Raw genomic sequence first — 19723 nt, 5'->3', positions numbered from 1 at the left:
AAAGGATTTTAGATTAAAGGATTTTCGATGGAATTTCTGAAGAAATTTCCAAAAGACTTCCTAAAACGATTTCCGAAGAAATTCCTAAAGGAACTTTGGAAGGAATTCCTGAAAGAATTTCAGAAGGAACTCTTGAAGACATATTTGATTGAGTTCCTTGGGGAATGTTCGGAAGAATTACTGGAACAATTAAAGAATGTCAAATTTATTCTGGAATTCTTTCTGAAATTCTTTTAGAAATTGGTTCGGACATTCCTTTAGGTTTTTTTTTCGGAAGTTCCTAGAATGTTTAAAGGAATTTCCGGAGGAAATTTCAAATAATTTTATGGACAGATTTTCGAGGGAATGGATTCTCCGAATTATCCAAAGGAATGAAATTTCCAACTGAAAAGAATTGGTGTACCTGTTTCCAGTTGAGTCGAATATCTGGAGAAATTCTCGCCAGAACTCCACAAATAATTTCCAAATGATTTTTTTTTTGAAAAAGTTTCTAAAAGAATTTCAGACGAAATTCCTAAAGAAAATTCCAAAGGATTTTTTACTTAAGGTTTTTTTATGGGGTTATACAAAAGAGTAACGACTGGAAGATTTGAGGCTACACTGGAGGATATAAAAGACAAGCTCGACCTGTATAATTGGCCTTTCCAATGGTTAATTAAAATTGAATAATATAGCGTTTTTTAAAGTAATTTCTTTTATAGTTTTTTGAAAATTTGCTAGACGAATTATTTAAGGAATTAGCTAAAGTTTGTCTAAATGAATTTTCGATGAAATTTCTGGAATAATATCTCAAGGAATTTCCGGACGAGTTTTAAAATGAATTCCTTAAGAATTCCGGCTAGAATGCCTGAAAGATTTTTTGAAGAATCTCCTGAGGTATTTACGAAAAATGTCTGGATGATTTCCCGTTGGAATTTCTGGATGAATTCCTGGGATAACATTGACGATTTTTTAAAGACATTTTAGTCTCTGAGGGAACTCCTGAACCAAGGATTTCTGGGGTTTCGAAGACAATATCCGAAAATGTTTCTAGAAAAGTATTTTAAAGACTTCCTAGAAGTTTCCCAGTAAATTGCTTAACAACTTCTAGACGACAAAATACAATTAAAAGATCGTAATGTTTGAAAATGTATAAAGTGAGCAAAGAAAGAATTCAAGCATTCAATGTTATCAAATATGCATACATAGGCTCAAAGTATATTTTTTTTAAGCTTTATTTAGGTGTTTTTAATCTCTAAATTAAGTTCAATACCGGTTTCAAAATAAGTGTGGAAGCCGCCTTTAGAGAAAACAACGTTTTTACTGATAAACGTATTTGAAACGTATATTTAATGTATTTTTCATAATCGGGTTTTTCATAATTTGAAAATGAGTCGCCACCCTGTGCCATTAATTACCAAGACAATTGCAGATAAGGTCCAACAACCGTAAATCTATCGATAACAATTTTTTATCCAACTGTGAATACATCTCGTACATGCAGTCAACTTCTTCAAATGTTATTTCAAATCACGCGGTGAACCTCAACCTTACGTTTTATTGCCCTGAAAAGTAGCACCAATCGAATCATTCATGCGAGTGCTGCTTAGTCACTGCTTCAACAATGTCAAGGAGAGCAAAATGCACCTCATACCGAGTGAGCACGTTAATGCCATTAGATCCCACTGGACGATGTTATAAACTTCCAACTCCCTGCTGATGGCAATGTTACCGATTCCTCGGAATCGTGTGATGTCGGACATAGTAGGTAATGCCTTGTTCAGATTACAGCTGAATAACATGTTATTCGAAGGTGTTACTTCTGAATAACAAAACCGTTCGCACTAGCATTTTAGGTAATACTATTTGACAGCTGACAGCATGTGTCAAGCGCCAAATTTTTTCGAGCAGTTTGTTGTTTGTTTACAAATATGCAGCGAGATTCTTCAAATTAGAATTCAATTATTATTAAACAATTATTCTGTTTGCAATAAAATAACCGTGATGAGATTTATTGATTTGCTTTTTTTCGTAATTGCAAGAAGGGGACCAAACATAGAAGGCTTGAGTTCAGTATGGGATGAAACTGATAATGATTAGTGTGCGATAAAAAGCCAGAAGTATTTGTGTGCTTCGTTTAAATTTTATTTTGCTCATTTTTCCATCGGAAATTGGCTAGGAACTTTTGGTTACAAGTAGGTAATTTCATTAGCTTGTTTACTGATGTTGCTTTCTATATAAAATGGTTTGTATTGTTAGTCTTAGGTTTCGTCATCGGTGAACGGGATGTGAAGTCGAGGATTCCATAAATATTACACAGGCAGAAAGCATCAATGGAGCCTGGGAGGTCAAGATTGTTCAGAAATAATGTTTAGCAGCTGCAAGAGGAGCCAACGTGAATTCATGTTAAACAAAATTGTATTACCAAAACAGTGTGACAATGGAATTCACGGAGCAACCGCAGCGCGAGAAAACAGGATTCCTGGAATCCGAGCTAACTCGCGAACAACGGTGAAAATTCCAAAAATATTCAGTACTATCGTTTGGAGCGACCGACGGCTTTTTATTGCGGTAAGCCCGCTATATATTTTTAAATTTTCGAAATAATGTTGCTGACGGTAATAATTTTATGTATTTAGATGCCTCTAGTCCTTGGACCCAATGGGAAGTGTCGTCAGTGTTGGTTGATTATTCTGCACCTATTTTGTAGATCCAGTTTTGCTCAAAAGGTCATCGGAAGACCACAAGTTGCCGGTAGTGATAGTATTATAATTGGTTTTAAGAGTAAGAAACCCACCGTCGTTTCACCCACAAGAGGATGTACGAAGTAACTTCCAATTTTTATAATAAAATAACAATTGAACATCATCATCAGAGGAGATGGTATTAGTTGCCGAAATCATCAAAAACCATTCATCACATTCCATTTATATCTCAACTTAGGTGAACGAGGCCAGGGACGGAACTACGTTTCGCTAGGAAAGGATCGTGTAACTATAATAACTATAATAACTATAATAGATACTAGAGTAGAATGATTCGACCGAAATAAAGATATTCAAACGCATTTACTTCTTCTTCTTCTATGGGTCTACATTCCAAGTGGAACCTGGCCCGCTTTTCAACTTGGTATCCTTCACCATTTTCTCAGTTATAATTTGAAAGCTTTTCTATGCCCGCCATTACATAAGTGTGTCTCCTATTTGGCAAGTACAATGGATACATTATGCCCAAGCAATCAAGATTGTTTCCCACCCGAAAACATACTAGACTGAACCGAAAATCGAACTTGTTAACTCTTGATTCGCAGTCCTACGCATTCAGTTAAAGGCAGATAGCTTAAGGGCTAAATATATTCAAGTTAATATGAATTAGACGGTTTAAATAAAATGTTAGTAATCTGAAAATCTATTCTTGTTTTTATTAACTATGGGTTCAATTCAGTTTGAATCTAGCTTTATTTTTATGAATTTAAAAATTATTTATGAAAGTTTCCCAAGTAATACCGAATTTAAGAATTTGTTGTATAATGGTTAGAAAGATGAAATACAAAACATAACGTGTTCGAAGTAAGTTGTGAAAAGGTGTCTGTTAAACATACAGCTTATTGATTGATAGAAGATGTGTCGCCAGGATGATTTCTCGAACTTTTTTAAACATGTTCATTTTTTGACATTTGTTTAGTTAGAAGATATGCAGTTATGAGCGACATGAATTTCAAATACTATGTGTATTTTAATTTATTTTATCAAAATAGAATTCTAAAATATGTATGCATGGATTTTTTTCATCCAATCCTGCAAATATTTTTTTTTGAAATGAAACATTTATCAACAGCTTTTGTTGTATTAAATTTACAGATCATATTATTTTGAGTGAATGTTATTGAAAACTCACTTCCAACTTAACTAAACATAAACAACCTATATGTTTTTTTTTTCACTTTCATTCAACAAACTTTGTTACTTGGGTTCAATACTTACTTACGGATCCTGTACACCTCCGGTTCAATGCAATCCCAATTTAATTCCATTTAACTTTTATTATGAGTTATGAGAAGTCGAACACTTGTGGAATACGTTACAATGGCGGGTTTTCAAGTATGGCCGGAATTTCGATATGATCAATTCTTTCGCGATGTGGGTCGTTCACCCGAACACCGGAGTACTTCTACAACTCTTCGATGCACACGATCTTCTGACCACAGACAAACAGACGTAACAGCTTGAACATTTTTCAGAAAAATCCATCGCCCAACTGCTCTATCACCATCTTGCGAGCATGTTACACGAAACAATATTTCGTATGACATCGTGACCAGAAGGCGCTGGAGTGAAATGTCAAACTCGAAGGGTTTCGACGCTAGCGCCTCTAGTTGTGAAACGCGCAATCGATCAAATTCAAATTGAGAGTTGAAGTCATAGTCGATGGGAATTTCTGTAGTGTTACGTCTGTTTGTCTGTGTTCTGAATATCGGAGAAATCCAAAGTTAGATCGGCGGAATCCAGTACCGATTACGACTTATCGTGTGCATTCTGCAGGCAATTTCTAAATCGTTTCTCCTTCACATAATTAGGAACTCAAAATGCAAGTCAGCAGCTACTTGGTAATATAATCGATATTTAATATTTAATATTTAACATTTATTATTTAATATTTAATATTTAATATTTAATATTTAATTTTTAGTTTTTAATATTTAATATTTAAAAATTACTATTTAATATTTAATATTTAATATATTAATATTTAATATTTAATATTTAATATATCAATATTTAATATTTAATATTAAAAATTTAATATTTTAGATTTTATATTTTTTTCAGTATTTTACATTAAATATTTATAAATTATTAAAAAAATATATTAAATATTAAATGCGACAGTCCATCACGTCCATCATGAAGTATACCTTGTCAATTTTCAGTCCATTGTTCTACACGGCTGATTGGAGAATCCGATAGAAAACGAAAAGGAAATCAAACATGACATTGCCGTATAATCCAATTGGACACGCGAAATGACCAACCACTTGAATGCAAGAAAACATGCGCAGGGCCTTCGGACTTCAGTCGAGCAGCAAATTCGATCAGTTGTATCATGTTATTCGCAATAACATGTTTTTCAAAGGTGTTATTCGGCTGTCAGAAATGTATGGGAATATTACCTTCGAAAAACATGTTATTGGCCGAATAACACCAAAGCGCGAATAACATGTTATTCAATCGTAGTGCGGATATAATATAAGACATTCGAAATGTTACTGCTCACCCGCAATGATCCGCTTTAAGATCATGTTGAAGAAGCTAGTGAGGAGCAATGACACTGGTTAAGTCCGTAAATTTCTGCTGATTGGTTTCTGAAGAATAAAGACTCTGTAGAATAATTCGACGGTTTCGTGCAATAAAGGCACAACTCGAAATCTGTTCAGAAATGACGTTTTGATTTTCTTTCAAAAAATGAAACTTATTAGTTTCGTTTGTTTCTGCAAAAAAATTAGAAAAATGAATATATTCGATGATTTATACGATTTTTTCGAAAAATCGTCAAATTTTAAAATTAGCATGACTTTTGATAAATATTGCAAATCTCGACCTGGGTCTGTCAGGTGAAACATCATACTATTTTCCATCAAAATATCAAACCTCAAAATTTTTGAATTGTGCCAGTACTGCACGAAACCATCGAATTATACCTACTTGCATTGTGTGAAGTAGAATTCATTGAAATGATAAAGTGTTTAAAACTGAAAAAAATGCAGATAACGTTTCTAGGTCAACTTACTTTTTCTTTTAGGGCATGAAATCTATTGACCAAAGGGTTTTTTTCGCTCAACAAATTGAATTGTCCCAAACCGCCGAAGACTTCAAATAGGTTTAATTTATTATTTTCCTCCTTTTTCAAACGAACACCGAAACACCAACAGGAGAATTTATCAAAACTTTTAAATAATGTTACTTATTCATATTTTGGTAATAATGTTAGAATCAAACCATGTCAGCCCATATTTTCAAAACACTATGAGGTATCTCAGTTATCAACTTTCGGTGAATTTGTTTCTGTTCTGCAAATGAAGTGATATCAGGTACATGGAAAATGACAAAACTCTATTGCTGATCCTTAAGGTCACTCCTGACGGAATCCAAGTTCCAAAGTGCTCGCGTTTTTGGGTGCACACCACTCGATTCAGAGGCAGCGCACATCTGTCATTTTTGTTGATTTAGCTTTGCTGCGACGCAGCATGCTTGAAATAATAAAAATGACAGTTGTGCGTTGTTTCCGTATCGAGTGGTGTGCCCCCGAAAACGCGAGCACTTTTAAACTTGGATTCCGTCAGGAGTGACCTTAAACACGCTAAACATCTGCGGAAAATCAATTAACCATTCAATTACCACGCAGAGCGACTTGAAGTCATTCAATTCTATAATTTTAAACGCTCGTAACTGAAGTACGAATCAGCCGTGATTTCGGAAGCTGCCAGCTGCCAGACAAACACGTTCCGCAAAGTTTTCCCTCTGTTGCATTCCCACCAACAACGCCACCGACGACGATGACGATGATGGTCCGACCGATGGAAAAGGAAAACTTTTCCTATTCGTTGCGGCGTATCGTCGCTCGGCGGAAGAGATTGCAAAAGCTGCACGGACCTTCAAGTATCCGGAAACGGGAGATTTAGTTACATCCCCTCTCTTTACCAGAAAACTAATTAAAGTGATAAGATTTGCATATTCGTCCAGTCGGTTCTGGTGTACTGCAACTGGTGTACCGCCGTTGGGTATTGCTGTGTAGATGTAAATATAATTTTGAAGAAAAAAATCTCGGTTGAACAATAAGCATAGACGTATCGAGGATTCTTATTTTCTTTACTTGGAAAACATTCGTGCCTTATAAACGGGAGACTGAAAGAACAGGGCTGACCAAAAACTTTGTCAAAACTAAGTAGCTGGTGGCTGGTGTTGGTCCCGAGTTAGAAATGCATGGAATGCAATTTGAGGTTGTCGACGAATTCTTGGAACACTCGTTACATGTAATAATGACGTTAGCCGCGAGGTGAAAATAAGTCTCGCAGCTTACAAGCACTCTACGGACACGAGACCTGGACGATGCTCGTTGAGGACCAACGCGCACTGGGAGTTTTCGAAAGAAAAGTGCTGCGTACCATCTATGGTGGGGCGCAGATGGCGGACGGTACGTGGAGGAGGCGAATGAACCACAAGTTGCATCTGCTGTTGGGAGAACCATTCATCGTTCACACCGCGAAAATCAGAAGACTGCGGTGGGCCGGGCACGTTGCCAGAATGTCGGACAGTAATCCGGTGAAAATGGTTCTCGAAAACGATCCGACGGGAACAGAAAGCCGAGGTGCACAGCGGGCAAGGTGGATCGATCAGGTGGAGGACGATTTGCGGACCCTCCGCAGACTGCGTGGTTGGCGACGTGCAGCTATAGACCGAGTTGAATGGAGAAGACTTCTATGTATTGCACAGGCCACTCCGGCCTTAGTCTGGTAACAAAAAACAGTATACTAGAAGTGTCCACTTTGTATGGTCCTGGTTTTATCAAAATCGGATTATTCTACGCAAAGTTATGCTGATTTAAATTTCGACATAATTTTACCTATCTCAACCTTTTTGTTTAACCCCTGTATGGTAATGGAGTACTAGTTGCAAAAACACAATGATTTTTAGCAAAATGACCAAAAAATTATCTAACTTCATATTGTTGTTGTTTATTCAAATCGTTTACAATTACACATGACAATAGTTGGTCAGAATCAGTGGCGCCGGGAGTGGGTGGGACAAGTAGGACATGTCCTACGCATGAATTTTCCTGGTTGGGACAGTCAATGCATTGTCCTACCGATGATTATGGAAAGAACATATGAAGTCATTGGCTGACAAGAATCTGTGTGTTAGCAAAAGGTGATTTCAAAGTAAATTAGAGTACATATAAACAATAATCATAGAGGTTTCTGGGATATTTAAGAAATAGACTACTAACTGTTCTTAAGTACTTCAGGTACTTTATAATACCGGTAATCAAAGATGTCTAAAACAATGGTTTTTCGATTATTTACTAATTTGGGTTCAAATAATTTATTCAATAATTCATTTAAGAGGCTAAATTCCAAAATGGGTTGTATGGCGGACTTCTATTGTGACGGTTTTTCTACGACTCGGCCTAACGAATTGCTTTTTTTTTTTTTCTTTCTTTATTAATGTGTTTCTAACGAATTGCTGTTTTTATTTAACTAATAAAGGAGTTAAAGCGTTAGTAACAGTATTGTATACTAAATGATAACATAATTTCAATTATTTATTTCAAAACTACAACTAGCGCTTTATGCCCATTATGGAATTCAAACAAATAAGTATTAGGCAAAGTTGCAGTAAAACTTTCGCACTAGAAATCCTCCATACTATACATTTTGGAAAGCAGCCGATCCGAAAACATACTAAACCTTTGTAATTGGTAAAATATCCTTGTTTTCCCGATGTGAAAAAGGTGGTTGAAATCTGCAAATGTGATTTTTTTTTGAAGTACCTAATGTTATTAAGCACGTTTAAAATGGATTATTGGAAGCACACACTGTGCATTTGGCACTGGGCGATAATGCTTTCGTGACGATGATTTTGAATGCATTTTTTTTCTAAGTGAGACGTCAGTTTCTCTTTGATGAAACCATTGCAGATTTATACAAATTTCTGTGATCTATGATTTCCACTGAAAAATTGTAAAGATATTCGATAACCCAAGGATTCCAAGATCTATGTCATGCTTCTTTGGAAAATCATAAACCATTTTGGAAAAGCAATATTTCTCCAGAAAATTGAAGAAATTTTCTCAAATTATGTGAGTATTCTGTCCACAAAGATTTTCTCAAATTCAGATGATTTTTAGAATTGATTATGTTGTTGTTCACGTTCTACCAAAACGATTCCTACTGTCGTTCCTTCCAGACTGACCTTCCGTGGCACCTATGAAAAATCGTAGAGTTATCTATTCGCAAGAACGTGACCAGAACCGAAATCGACTGTTGGAAAGTGCTTTGCTTCCATCTAAGAGGTAGCGATTAGTCCCAAATCATTATCTATGAACGGCTTGAAATGATGCAACTCGCAAACAATATTCTGGGCTTGTATCCCATTCGAATTTGTGCGAATCGTCTAGTACTAATGCTGATATCAGGACTTGTGCCCAAATCGGTATTACCTATTTGTCCTACCCTCGACTCGGAACGTGGATGCGCCTCTGGTCAGAATACCTGTCAAACTAACTTCAAAAAATCGAAAACGTACTCTTACTCCACGCGCACTCTTGCCCCACTCTACTTTACACATCTTTGATTCGTCCAGTCGCCCTGTATGACCATGAAGCATGGGCGATAACATATATACACTGGATTCTGTTTTTACACGATTTACATTTTCTCAATTTTCCACTCATACTAAATGTTTAACGTATATTAATTGTCATGTAATTTTTCTTTGATTTATTCTGGATTTTTTGAAACATGTTGCGAAGAGTTTGGTGGCAAACTGAAGTCACACGATCAAAAATAGGAGCGAAAAAAAATCGTGTAAAAACAAAATCCTGTGTAGACTATCGAATTCTCGTGGTTTTGAGCGTAAAATACTGCGTTCAATACCTGGCGGGGTGGTGCAAACGGCGAATGGCGCAAACGCATGCATCACGAGTTCTACCAAGTGTACAAAATGCAGAAAAAATACGGCAGGCTGATAACGGGGGAACATTGATCATTTTTTTAATTGCTTTGCTAAGTGAAATCATAGCTTTTTTTGTTTTTCATATTTTTAAAATAAGTACTGCTACGTGTAGAACGTATAAGGCTGTTGTTCTTGATGATTTGATAATTTTAAACTTGTTTTAAAAATGTCTTTTGTCGAGTTTTTTATTTTTCAATTTGGGGTAACTTTGATCAATCATCTATAGAGAAAGCGTATGCAAACGCCTTAAGGTAGCCAATTATACTTGGAATCTCTTACGCTGAAACGATGTGTATCGATTGTTTCGAGAAAGATATTATCACCGCTAGTGGAATTATCTGTTTTTTCAACAATATAAATCAAATTTTCGAAACAAAAACTATGGACTAACCAAGAAAATAAGATTACTTATCACATAACTATAGGAACAAGCTTATTTTCCTTGTTTTGAGTTCATTTTATGCAGCTTGCTGTAAGTTAAAAAATTAATGTTGATTTTAGTGTACAAATTTTGGCGAAAAATAAATGCAAATTCATCCGAAGGTTACATCATTCAGCAGCAATTTAGTCAAGATTAAGATACCTAACTCACAATAAGTAATTGTGATAATGGGAAATGGGGCCCTCCTTAGCCGTACGGTAAGACGCGCGGCTACAAAGCAAGACCATGTTGAGGGTGGCTGGGTTCGATTCCCGGTGCCGGTCTAGACAATTTTCGGATTGGAAGTTGTCTCGACTTCCCTGGGCATAAAAGTATTATCGTGTTAGCCTCATGATATACAAATGCAAAAATGGTAACCTGACTTAGAAACCTCGCAGTTAATAACTGTGGAAGTGCTTAATGAACACTAAGCTGCGTGGCGGCTCTGTCCCAGTGTGGGGATGTAATGCCAATAAGAAGAAGAAGATGGGAAATAATATTTTATTTATTTCTTGAAAATGGTGAAACTGATCAATGTTACCCCGGTGATCAATGTTCCCCCGGATTACGGTACATAAAAAGTACAAAGAAAATAATAAAGGTATCTGACAAAAGAGCTGATAACGCAATAATTAGCTAACAATAGAATATTACGAAATGTGATCTCATCAGTGATTCTCAAACGAGTAGGAGATGGTGACTATATTCTAGCTCTACAAATTGTGAATTACAATAAATTCCTTTGAAGAATTTCCGAAGGAATTCCTTGGTAGATCTGAAGGAACTTATGAAGGATTTCCTGGAGGGATTGCCGGAAGATTTCCTGGAGGAACTTCCGGAGGAATTCATGAAGGAATTCCTTTCAAGAACTTCCGGAGGAACTTATGGAGGAATTCCTGAAGGAGCTTCCGAAGGAATTTGTTTGAGGAACATACGAAAGTTCTTTAAAGGAATTCCTCCGGAAGTTCCTCGAAGGAATTCCTCCATAAGTTCCTCCAAGAACTCCTCCGGGAGTTCCTCCAGAACTTCCTTCGGAAGTTTCTCCACAAATTCCTCGGGGAGTTTCTCTAAAGATTCCTCCGAGAGTTTCTCCTAGTGTTCCTCGAAAGAGTTCTTCGGAAGTACCTCAAAGTTTCTCAAAGGAATTACTCCGGAAATTCCTCAACGAATTCCTCCGGAAGTTCCTCAAAGGAATACCTCCGAAAGTTCTTCAAAGGAATTCCTCCAGAAGTCCCTCAAAGGAATTCCTCTTGAAGTTTGTCAAAGGAATTCCTCTGGAAGTTCTTCAAAGGAGAAATTCCTTCGAGAAACTTCTGAAGGATTTCTTTGAGGAACACTCGGAGGAGCTCACGGAGGTATTCCTTTAAGGAACTTCCGGAGGAACTCTTGGAATGGTTTAAAGCCGTTGGTATTGAAAGGATTTTTGGTTGTTTGATCAAGCCGGAAGCTGGCCTTCGTGAATTCTAAATAATTCTAAATAAATTTTAAATACCCAAATGGCAACAAATACGGTTTCCGGCTTCTACTCATCGAGCTCATTCCGGCAATACCCATATTGCATTGGTTTCCGTTCGTTTTATCAAACCAGAAGTTGGCCATCTTGAATTCCAAAATGGCACCAAACATCTATTTCCGACTTCTACTCTTCGAGCATATTCCGACAATACTCATACTGCATGGGTTTACGGTCGTTTTAACATTGATTCCCGGTTTCCATTCCGGCAATAGCCATATTGAATGGGTTTCCGGTTGTTTTATCACAGCAGAAGTCGGTCATCTTGAATTCCAAAATGCGCCAAACATCGATATCCGGCGTCTACACATCAAGCCCATTCCGGTAATAGAGGAGGGGAGGGGGAAGGGGCAATATGCCCTTGCTAAGCAAAGACTGTTTTTCACGGGTATCTTTGCCTGTTAAATAACATGCTGGTGCCATATTAACCTTCCTAGTGCATTAAAAAAAAAGTTACATATTGTGCATTAGCGGGTCAAAAATGACCCCAAATTGAATTCGCTCCCAAAAATTCATTTTCGAACCTATTCTCAATCTTTTGGAACCAAATTGAAGGTATGGATTCCACGGATTTTTGCACTTTGGCCATTCTGGTTCCCAGGAGTCGATGTTGAAGGAACATAGATTCTTAGGCCAATTATTGGCGTGATTTCTTGCCTTTCGAAGGGTGATTTTGGAAATGCTCATAAATTTGCGTAGCAATAATCCTAATAGAATGTAGCCATTGACCATTTCCATGGATCTACACATTTCCTAGTTATTTCACGGTCCGGTGTCCCTCCGGAAGACCCGGAACATCCGTAGAAGTGGTCAATCCATTGAACTCATTCTAGAAGAGCGTGTTTTTTCCAAAGCTATTCATTATCGAACGCTGAGTAATAAATGATTATGGTGACCCATTTTGATGGACCTGCGTGGCCACCGGAGGTCCTCCAGAGGATCCGGAACATTCGTAGAAGTGGCCAATTCATGTGAGTAATTTGAGTAACAAATGATTGTGGTGACGTGGACCTGGGTGGCTACCGGAGGTCCGGAACGTCCGTGAAAATCTCGCCCTATCTCTTAAAACCAAATTTTGACAGTTGATTTTATTTTTGGGTTATATATTACTCATCCGTTTTGAATCGGTTAGATATAGTTGTTACGTCAAACATGATACATAAAATAACTCTTAGAAAATGAGAGATCTTTTTAATTCTCCTGCAATTGGTATTTAACGAGAAATTATAGAAAATCTTTACAGTTTGATTTTTTTAAACACTTGACACTGAATGTTAGAGCCTTGAAAGAAAAAGCAGAATGCTAAATCAACAGCATACTTTTCTGCACCCCCTCCCCCAAAGGGAAATGAAGAATCTTGGAATAAATACACTACATTATCGCAAGTATTTGAAAATTAAACCCGGACTACTCACCATAATCAGTTGGCGGATATCCTTGACGAAGGTCGACGCAGTGAGGAAGTTGTTCACCGCCGAGAAGATTTTACCTTCCAACTTGAATTGTTTTTCTTGTGTTGTGCGCCTAATTTGTACACAACCCTCGGGAAGTGGAGCAGTTGGTCCCGGAAGCGGTATTCAGGGTGGTGTTGGTGGTGAAAATGATTTTCCGCGATGGTGCCGTTGTGGTTTACTAAGGGGGGTGGTGTTTGGTGGACCGGGGATATCGTTTCCGCTCTCGAAAACTCCTCCGTCGTCCGTGGTGTCCTCGTTTGCTTGCTCGCGTACGAAACGCTCTAGGGCTGGCTGCTGGTCGTCAACACTGCAGCAGCGAATCTGAACAATTTCTTCCTCTCATTTATAATCTAAATTGAGCGTTTTATTGTTACCGAGTTTATATTCTGTATGTTTGTAACACTGCTGAAAGTTGTGGAAAGCTATTTCTCGTTTTGGATTTTTAAAGTATTGGTGGAATTAGGACAGGTGAGTGGAAATATGTTTATGGAATGTAAGAAGATCTTATGGCACTGCGAAAATGCTCCCATGGTTAAACCAAGCATTTAGAATTTCAAATGCGACAACCTCATTACTTACTGCTTTGATTCTTGGACATGAGATAATTTTCACTATTGCCCACATGAAAGATTTTCGTTTTGTGGCATTCCACGCCAACAAATACATATATTTGAATATTCGTTGAAGCTCTCGAATTCCGAATTATTTACCCTTATTCCTATTGTGATCGAATGCACTTTAGAACGAATGTTGGTTAACATTTTGCTAACACCAGAATAAATCGGAAAATCGATTGGAACGAATCGGATTCGGAATGGGATAAAACCCCTTCCCGATTTTTGCAAAGTTTTTGTCTACCCTCGGTTCTGCTAACACTCGTTTTTGACAATATTCTCATCCCGGTTTTGGCTACATTCTCAAAAATATTGTGACCAATAGTCGACTCGCACCAGGCTAGACTACATGAAGACTTCGGGAACAAGCAAACACCCCCTATTCTCTACATCCCCGGAAATAATTATAACGCATTCGTTGATTTCCGTACAAAATGGTCATGTTTGAGAATTAAAATCTCTATTTCTTGCGTTTAGATTGACGACATTTTTGGTATCCCAGCCTAAAATGACCTAAACTTTTATTTCATGACTAGCAGACCCGACGAACTTTGTTTCACCTAAAATTGATTTATTATCTGATTAATTCTCGAGTCATGAAGAAATTGGTGTTTCATGTGTATGGGAGCCCTCCTTTTCAAAGCGGGGAGGTGTTCCAAACAACCTTCCTCGGCCCCAAAAACCTCTGTATATAAATTTTTACACAGATCGGTTCAGTAGTTTCGGAGTCTATAAGGTTCAGACAGAAATTCAATTTTATTCATATAGATTGCTTTTTGTATGCATGTTTACTGAAAAGGCGCGTTTCAGTTGGAAATAATAATAGAGCCACTCCATTTGTATGTAGCTTTGTATGAAAATCAGTGAATGTGTTATATTTTTTTTCGAGGATGTATGCGTTACAATTGAAACTATAGAATCATTTTCCTTGTCATGCAGCTATTACCTGTTATCATTGGAATCTCAATTAAAAAATATTTAATTGGGTTTTTGTTCGAAATTCGGGCTATATGACCGCCCTAATAAAAAATCCCAAAACAAATGCAATAGAAATTATTGTAACAGTACGCTAAAATTAATAGTAATGACGGTAAACTCTATTGTGACTCACAATAGAATAACATGAAAAAAAATTGCTTTCCACCATAAAGCCTATTGCAAATGGTAGTTTTACAATAGAAAATAAGGGTTGTTATGTATCTTTATAATAAAAAATCGATTTCTTATTGAACAAATGTTTTCCATCGCAATTGATTTTTTTGTAATTCTATTGCCAACAATTTACTGGCAAAATAATTTATTGAGCGACTATTGGAACAACAATATGGCACTTTAATTGGTATGGTATAAAACCAATAGATTTAAATGTTTATCAATAAAATGTTGATGTCAATTGCAGTTTTATGAAATTTTATTGCAGCTCTATTGTATTTTTATTCAGGCGGTCCTATGCAACCCTTACATTCAGTTCAATCAAAGTCAATTGCCTATTTCCGGGGTTAAACCACCTGACTTGGACGTTAATTTACAATGTTATGAAAACTCATATGTGAATATGTACGTTATGTGGAAGATATTGATTTGGAAAATGTATTGGAGGTAACCACTTTCCCTTCGATGGGACTCGAACCCATGACCCTACAGTACGCTAGACTACTTAACCAACTAAGCTACGAAGAACCTCCGTCGGCCTTCGCAACCTAGCGGCTACTGAACGAGCTCGAGATTCCCAAATTGGACGCATAGTCAAATCACTCGCAATCCATTTCTCAAGCCAACACTTCCACATTGCCACATTGCAATTGTCTAGGATGCAGATTTTTCAAGTCGGCCCTTTGAGGCCTTACATAGATGAGTCAATTTCAATACACTGCAGAACATTTCCATACATGAAGCGTAATTAAAGAGTCAAAGTTTTATAGGAAATATTTGGTTTTGTTTAACACATAACACATTTAAGTGCCTCGTTCCCAAAATTAGTAAATGCAAATTCATGGGAAGTTGATGATGTTTTATTCGAAGTCACCCCGAAAGTTACAAGAAGTTCTAAATGAATTTTAAAAATTGTCATTCAACTCAACTGTCAAGTTAAGTACTTCGCGCAAAACGCTTTTCAAATCTCCTTTTTTTTTTTTAGTTTTTGTAGAAGACTACACATTTTCATATATTACCGTGACGTTTCGTTACATCATATAACATTATCCCGGCTACATTGAACGTTCGCTTATTGCGTTTTTTAGTAGTTTAGTGTGCTAATTTGCGTTCAATCGGGCTTAGTAGTCATATGGTTACTGCTTCTGCCTCATACGCAGGAGGTCATGGGTTCAATCCCAGGTCCGTTCCATTCTCCTACTTTGTATCTTTCTCTTTATTTCTCATGTTCTAGCAATCGCTAGAACTGGAAATGGACTTCCATACCGTTTCCATTACTATTCCTATACCTTCAACTTGAGTATTCTAACAGTAATCTGCTAGAATTGGAAATGAACTATAGAGCTCGTTTCCTACATCCAATTAGAAATTCCATCAGTTACCTTCTCCTATCTATCACATTGGCAGCTCGTTAACCAAGACGGACCTCTGCCTCTCCAACCTAACCCAGAAATTCCATCAAATTCCGCATGAACTCGTGGCAAGTGCAGAGGTATATTCGGCTTGCAGTGGGCGAGTGATTGCATCATCATTTCCTCCCCATTCCCTACATTGACTTGCATTCTGACGTGGCAGGCGCCAGTATGACCTAACAAATGAGATCACCAGTGCTTGTACATTGAAGATGTGTGCTAGTCCCAAGCAAACATCTGTTGGTTCCCTGTGCAAGAACAGCTGATCTGGTCATAATGGAGTAGCAACTACGAGCAGTCAATCAAGCTCAAGCTCAAGCTCAAGTATAGTGTGCTAATTTGCGTTCATTTGAATGCATTTCAGCAGTTTGGAAAAAATGAAAAAAAAACAATGTTTTTATTTTATTTGATAACTCCGGAACGCAATGACCAATTTGATTTAAATCAGTCAATGAATTTTAATCAATACAAAAACATGCAAAATGATCGGAAAAGTGTGATCTATTCCCCTAAAGAGCATTTTTGACCTTTCTATTTTTTTTTAAATTATTTTATAATGCACGAGAAAGGCATCCACATTGCAAGGAGGATTAATTTGGGTTATATTTTAATTTTTGGCGGGATCGATAAATTTTGGGGGATTAAATTTTCCTTTGTTTAATGCAGAAGTTAAACAACGTTGTCAGAATGCTCCAGTAATAGCGAACGGCATTCATTAGTCTGAGCGCGGTCGTGCCCCAACTGTATTCTGACATATTTGATCCATCGCAATCCATCGACCAGAATTTGTTTGAAAGTTTATTAGAATAAATCTTCCTTAGAAATAATTGGAATTATCTTTAAAAATTTCAGAATTCCATTGAAGCATCAAATGTTTAATGATTGATAGTTGATAGATAAATACATAGCTGGCTAATACATTCGCTTGAAGGTTCAATTGGGGTTTTCTCATTGCGTGTTGTCGTATTCCCAGAATTATTAGTCAGTTAATAAGTCAATCCGTTGCTTTTAACGTCAGAGTTGTTATTTATTGGAAAATCAGACAAGACACAAGCTCGGGAGCGATAAGATATGAGACTGGGCTTGTAAGCTTGTTCCTCGACATTTGTATCAGAAATAACTTGAGACATCATGTATAGGTATGATAAACATATTTTTAAGGAATATCAAAGTTCATCAAAGATAAGATGCTGATTATTGACCAAAATTCTTGATTCATAAATTGTGCAAAACATACACTAGACGAAATTAGACAGGATAATAGACTATACGTAGTCAAAAACTTGTAAAAATATTGAAAAATGTTAGAAATATCTAAAAAATTAAGTTTGCTTATAATTTCTGGTACAGTCTATATCTTACAGAGAGTATCAGGTATCAGAACGTTGGCTTCAGGGCACGTTCACTTCAATTTAGGAGATTTGTGACGTCGCTGTCACAGGCATTTTCATCAAACTCGTGATTGAAAAATAAGTGATAAAAAGAGCAATTTGAATGGTAGGAAAATGAAGTTTGAGAAGCCTTTGAAAATGGCACACAACGCATAATCTATAAGTAAATATCCTTAAGTTTAAGTATAATATTTGGAAACGCAGTTGCGCATAAACTGGACAGTTAGATATCAGATGATAAGAGGTTCCATAATCGGACTTACATCTATCACAGACAAATGTTTCAATGCGTTGAAAATTTGCCAAGTGATAGTTGAGTCGACACTGCAGTTCTATTTAGACCATGGGTTTTCAAACTGTGGGTCGTGACCCCCAGGAAGGGGGGTCGTGGACTGATCAATGGTGGGTCGCGAGAGGCAAATCAGACAAATCTTGATTCGTACTTTTGTCACTATTTTGTCCTACAAATCTACACCCGCTTTTAGATTGGGATCTAAGTGGATGGATGATTAGAGAATAACGAGGTCAATGGCCTTCTTTTGTTATACGATATTCGAGCAAATTGAATGAAGTCCAATACAATCCAAATCTCAACCAAAATCCAATGCAAAACTAATCCAGATCAAATTCAAATTCATTTTGAATCCAACCCAAATCCAGCGCAAATCGAATTCAAATTCTATCTAAATCCAATTCAATTCTAATTCTAATCCAATATAAATACTTTACAAATTCAATACAAATCCAATGCAAATCAAATTCAAAACTAATTCAAATCCAATCCAAATAGAATTCAAAATCAATCGAAATCCAATTCAAATCCAAATCCAATCCAAATTAAATCTTAATCCAGATCAAAGCCAAATCTAATTCAAATCCAATCCAAATTTAATCTAAACCCAATTCAAATAAAATCCAAATTTATTTCATATCTAAATCAAATTCAAATCTAATTTAAATCCAATGCAAATCCAACCCAATTTCAAATCCCATCCAAATCCAATTCAAATAGAATAAAAATGGACTAGATTTTGGCAAATACAATGATGGGGTATGAAGTAATTTATTATCTAGACCAACACTTGAAAAGGGCGTAACAGCCAAAATTTATTCCTTCTGATTCTTTGTCCACATAAATAGCGATATATCTAGATCAACATTTGAAAAGGGCGTAACAGCCAAAATCCAATCTTTCCAGTTTTTTGTCTATGTATTTAACTTTGTATGGAGACAAGGAATCAGTAATAGTAAATTTTGGCTGTTACGCCATTTTCAAATGTTGGTCTAGATATGTAGACGAAGAATCAGCAGGAATAAATTTTGGCTGTTACGCCCTTTTTAAATGTTGGTCTAGATTTGTTCAATCTAACGCTTAGATAACTGAACGGAAGTATATTTTTTTGCTCATAATGTGCTGCTGCAATGCGGATTGCACTCCACGCATAGTGGCAAATATTTCCACTTGAAGTCCAGTAAGTTGGACTGTTCCAATCTCAGCACACGCGAATAGACTCCTGCACCTGATCTTTCTTCGATGAGAGAGCCGCTACAGAAAATTCATTCGCAATGATGCCGATGCTAGCGGTTCAAGAGAGGGTTAATACTGAGATTCTGAGAAAAGTTAAACATAAATGTAACTAAAATTACAAATAATATACATTCCATACAGCTACGTAGTCTCACACAACTTTTGGCGTACTCCCCGATAAGGCTGCACCTTTGAGTTTTTTGTGTAAAAGAGTATCAAAATTGTGATATTTTGGTATGGAATGTGGTATGTTATGTGAATAAATTCAAGATGGGACAACACAAGTGGGGTTTGATTTTCAAATTTCTAGAACAAAGTCTATCATTTTATCAGTTTGTCAATTTAAAGATTATTTCTGAATCGTCAAATATCGACATTGGGCTCTTTTGCGAATCTGGGCAGTTTACAGGATTCTTTTCCATGAAACTGAGTACCCATCAATAAGTACAAGAAAATTCTTCTTGTTTAAGATATATGTGTAATGAGCCACGTCGATGAGAACGTACCTGTCATTATTGCCATCACGCC

At 36.7% G+C, this 19723-nt stretch overlaps 1 protein-coding gene and 1 long non-coding RNA gene across 5 annotated transcripts in view; one reads left to right on the top strand and one right to left on the bottom strand.

The window, feature by feature from the left end:
* The window catches only part of LOC134202628 (calmodulin-like), a 103802-nt gene that overhangs the window by 14488 nt on the left and 69591 nt on the right, over window positions 1–19723 (bottom strand). Inside the window, exon 2 of one of the 3 annotated variants that reach the window (XM_062677644.1) lies at window positions 13060–13503. The exons of 1 other annotated variant lie outside the window; for it this stretch is intronic. In XM_062677644.1, coding sequence (XP_062533628.1) covers window positions 13060–13062 — 3 coding nt within the window. In that variant the 5' untranslated portion in view covers window positions 13063–13503. The remainder of the gene's footprint in view (window positions 1–13059; window positions 13504–19723) is intronic. One more of the 3 variants, XM_062677645.1, reaches the window with a different exon arrangement.
* On the top strand, window positions 1672–2858 carry LOC134202639 (uncharacterized). Of its 2 annotated transcripts, none has more exons than XR_009977283.1 (3): window positions 1672–2174; window positions 2239–2550; window positions 2619–2858. It is a non-coding gene; the product is annotated as an uncharacterized LOC134202639 (long non-coding RNA). The 2 variants fall into 2 exon arrangements; XR_009977284.1 differs by having other exon boundaries at window positions 1672–2178.

Source organism: Armigeres subalbatus, unplaced genomic scaffold (assembly GCF_024139115.2).
Source record: "Armigeres subalbatus isolate Guangzhou_Male unplaced genomic scaffold, GZ_Asu_2 Contig1310, whole genome shotgun sequence".
Taxonomy (NCBI): Eukaryota; Metazoa; Arthropoda; class Insecta; order Diptera; family Culicidae; genus Armigeres; species Armigeres subalbatus.
Note: the sequence above shows the minus strand (reverse complement) of the source record. Positions and strands in the feature narration are given on the sequence as shown.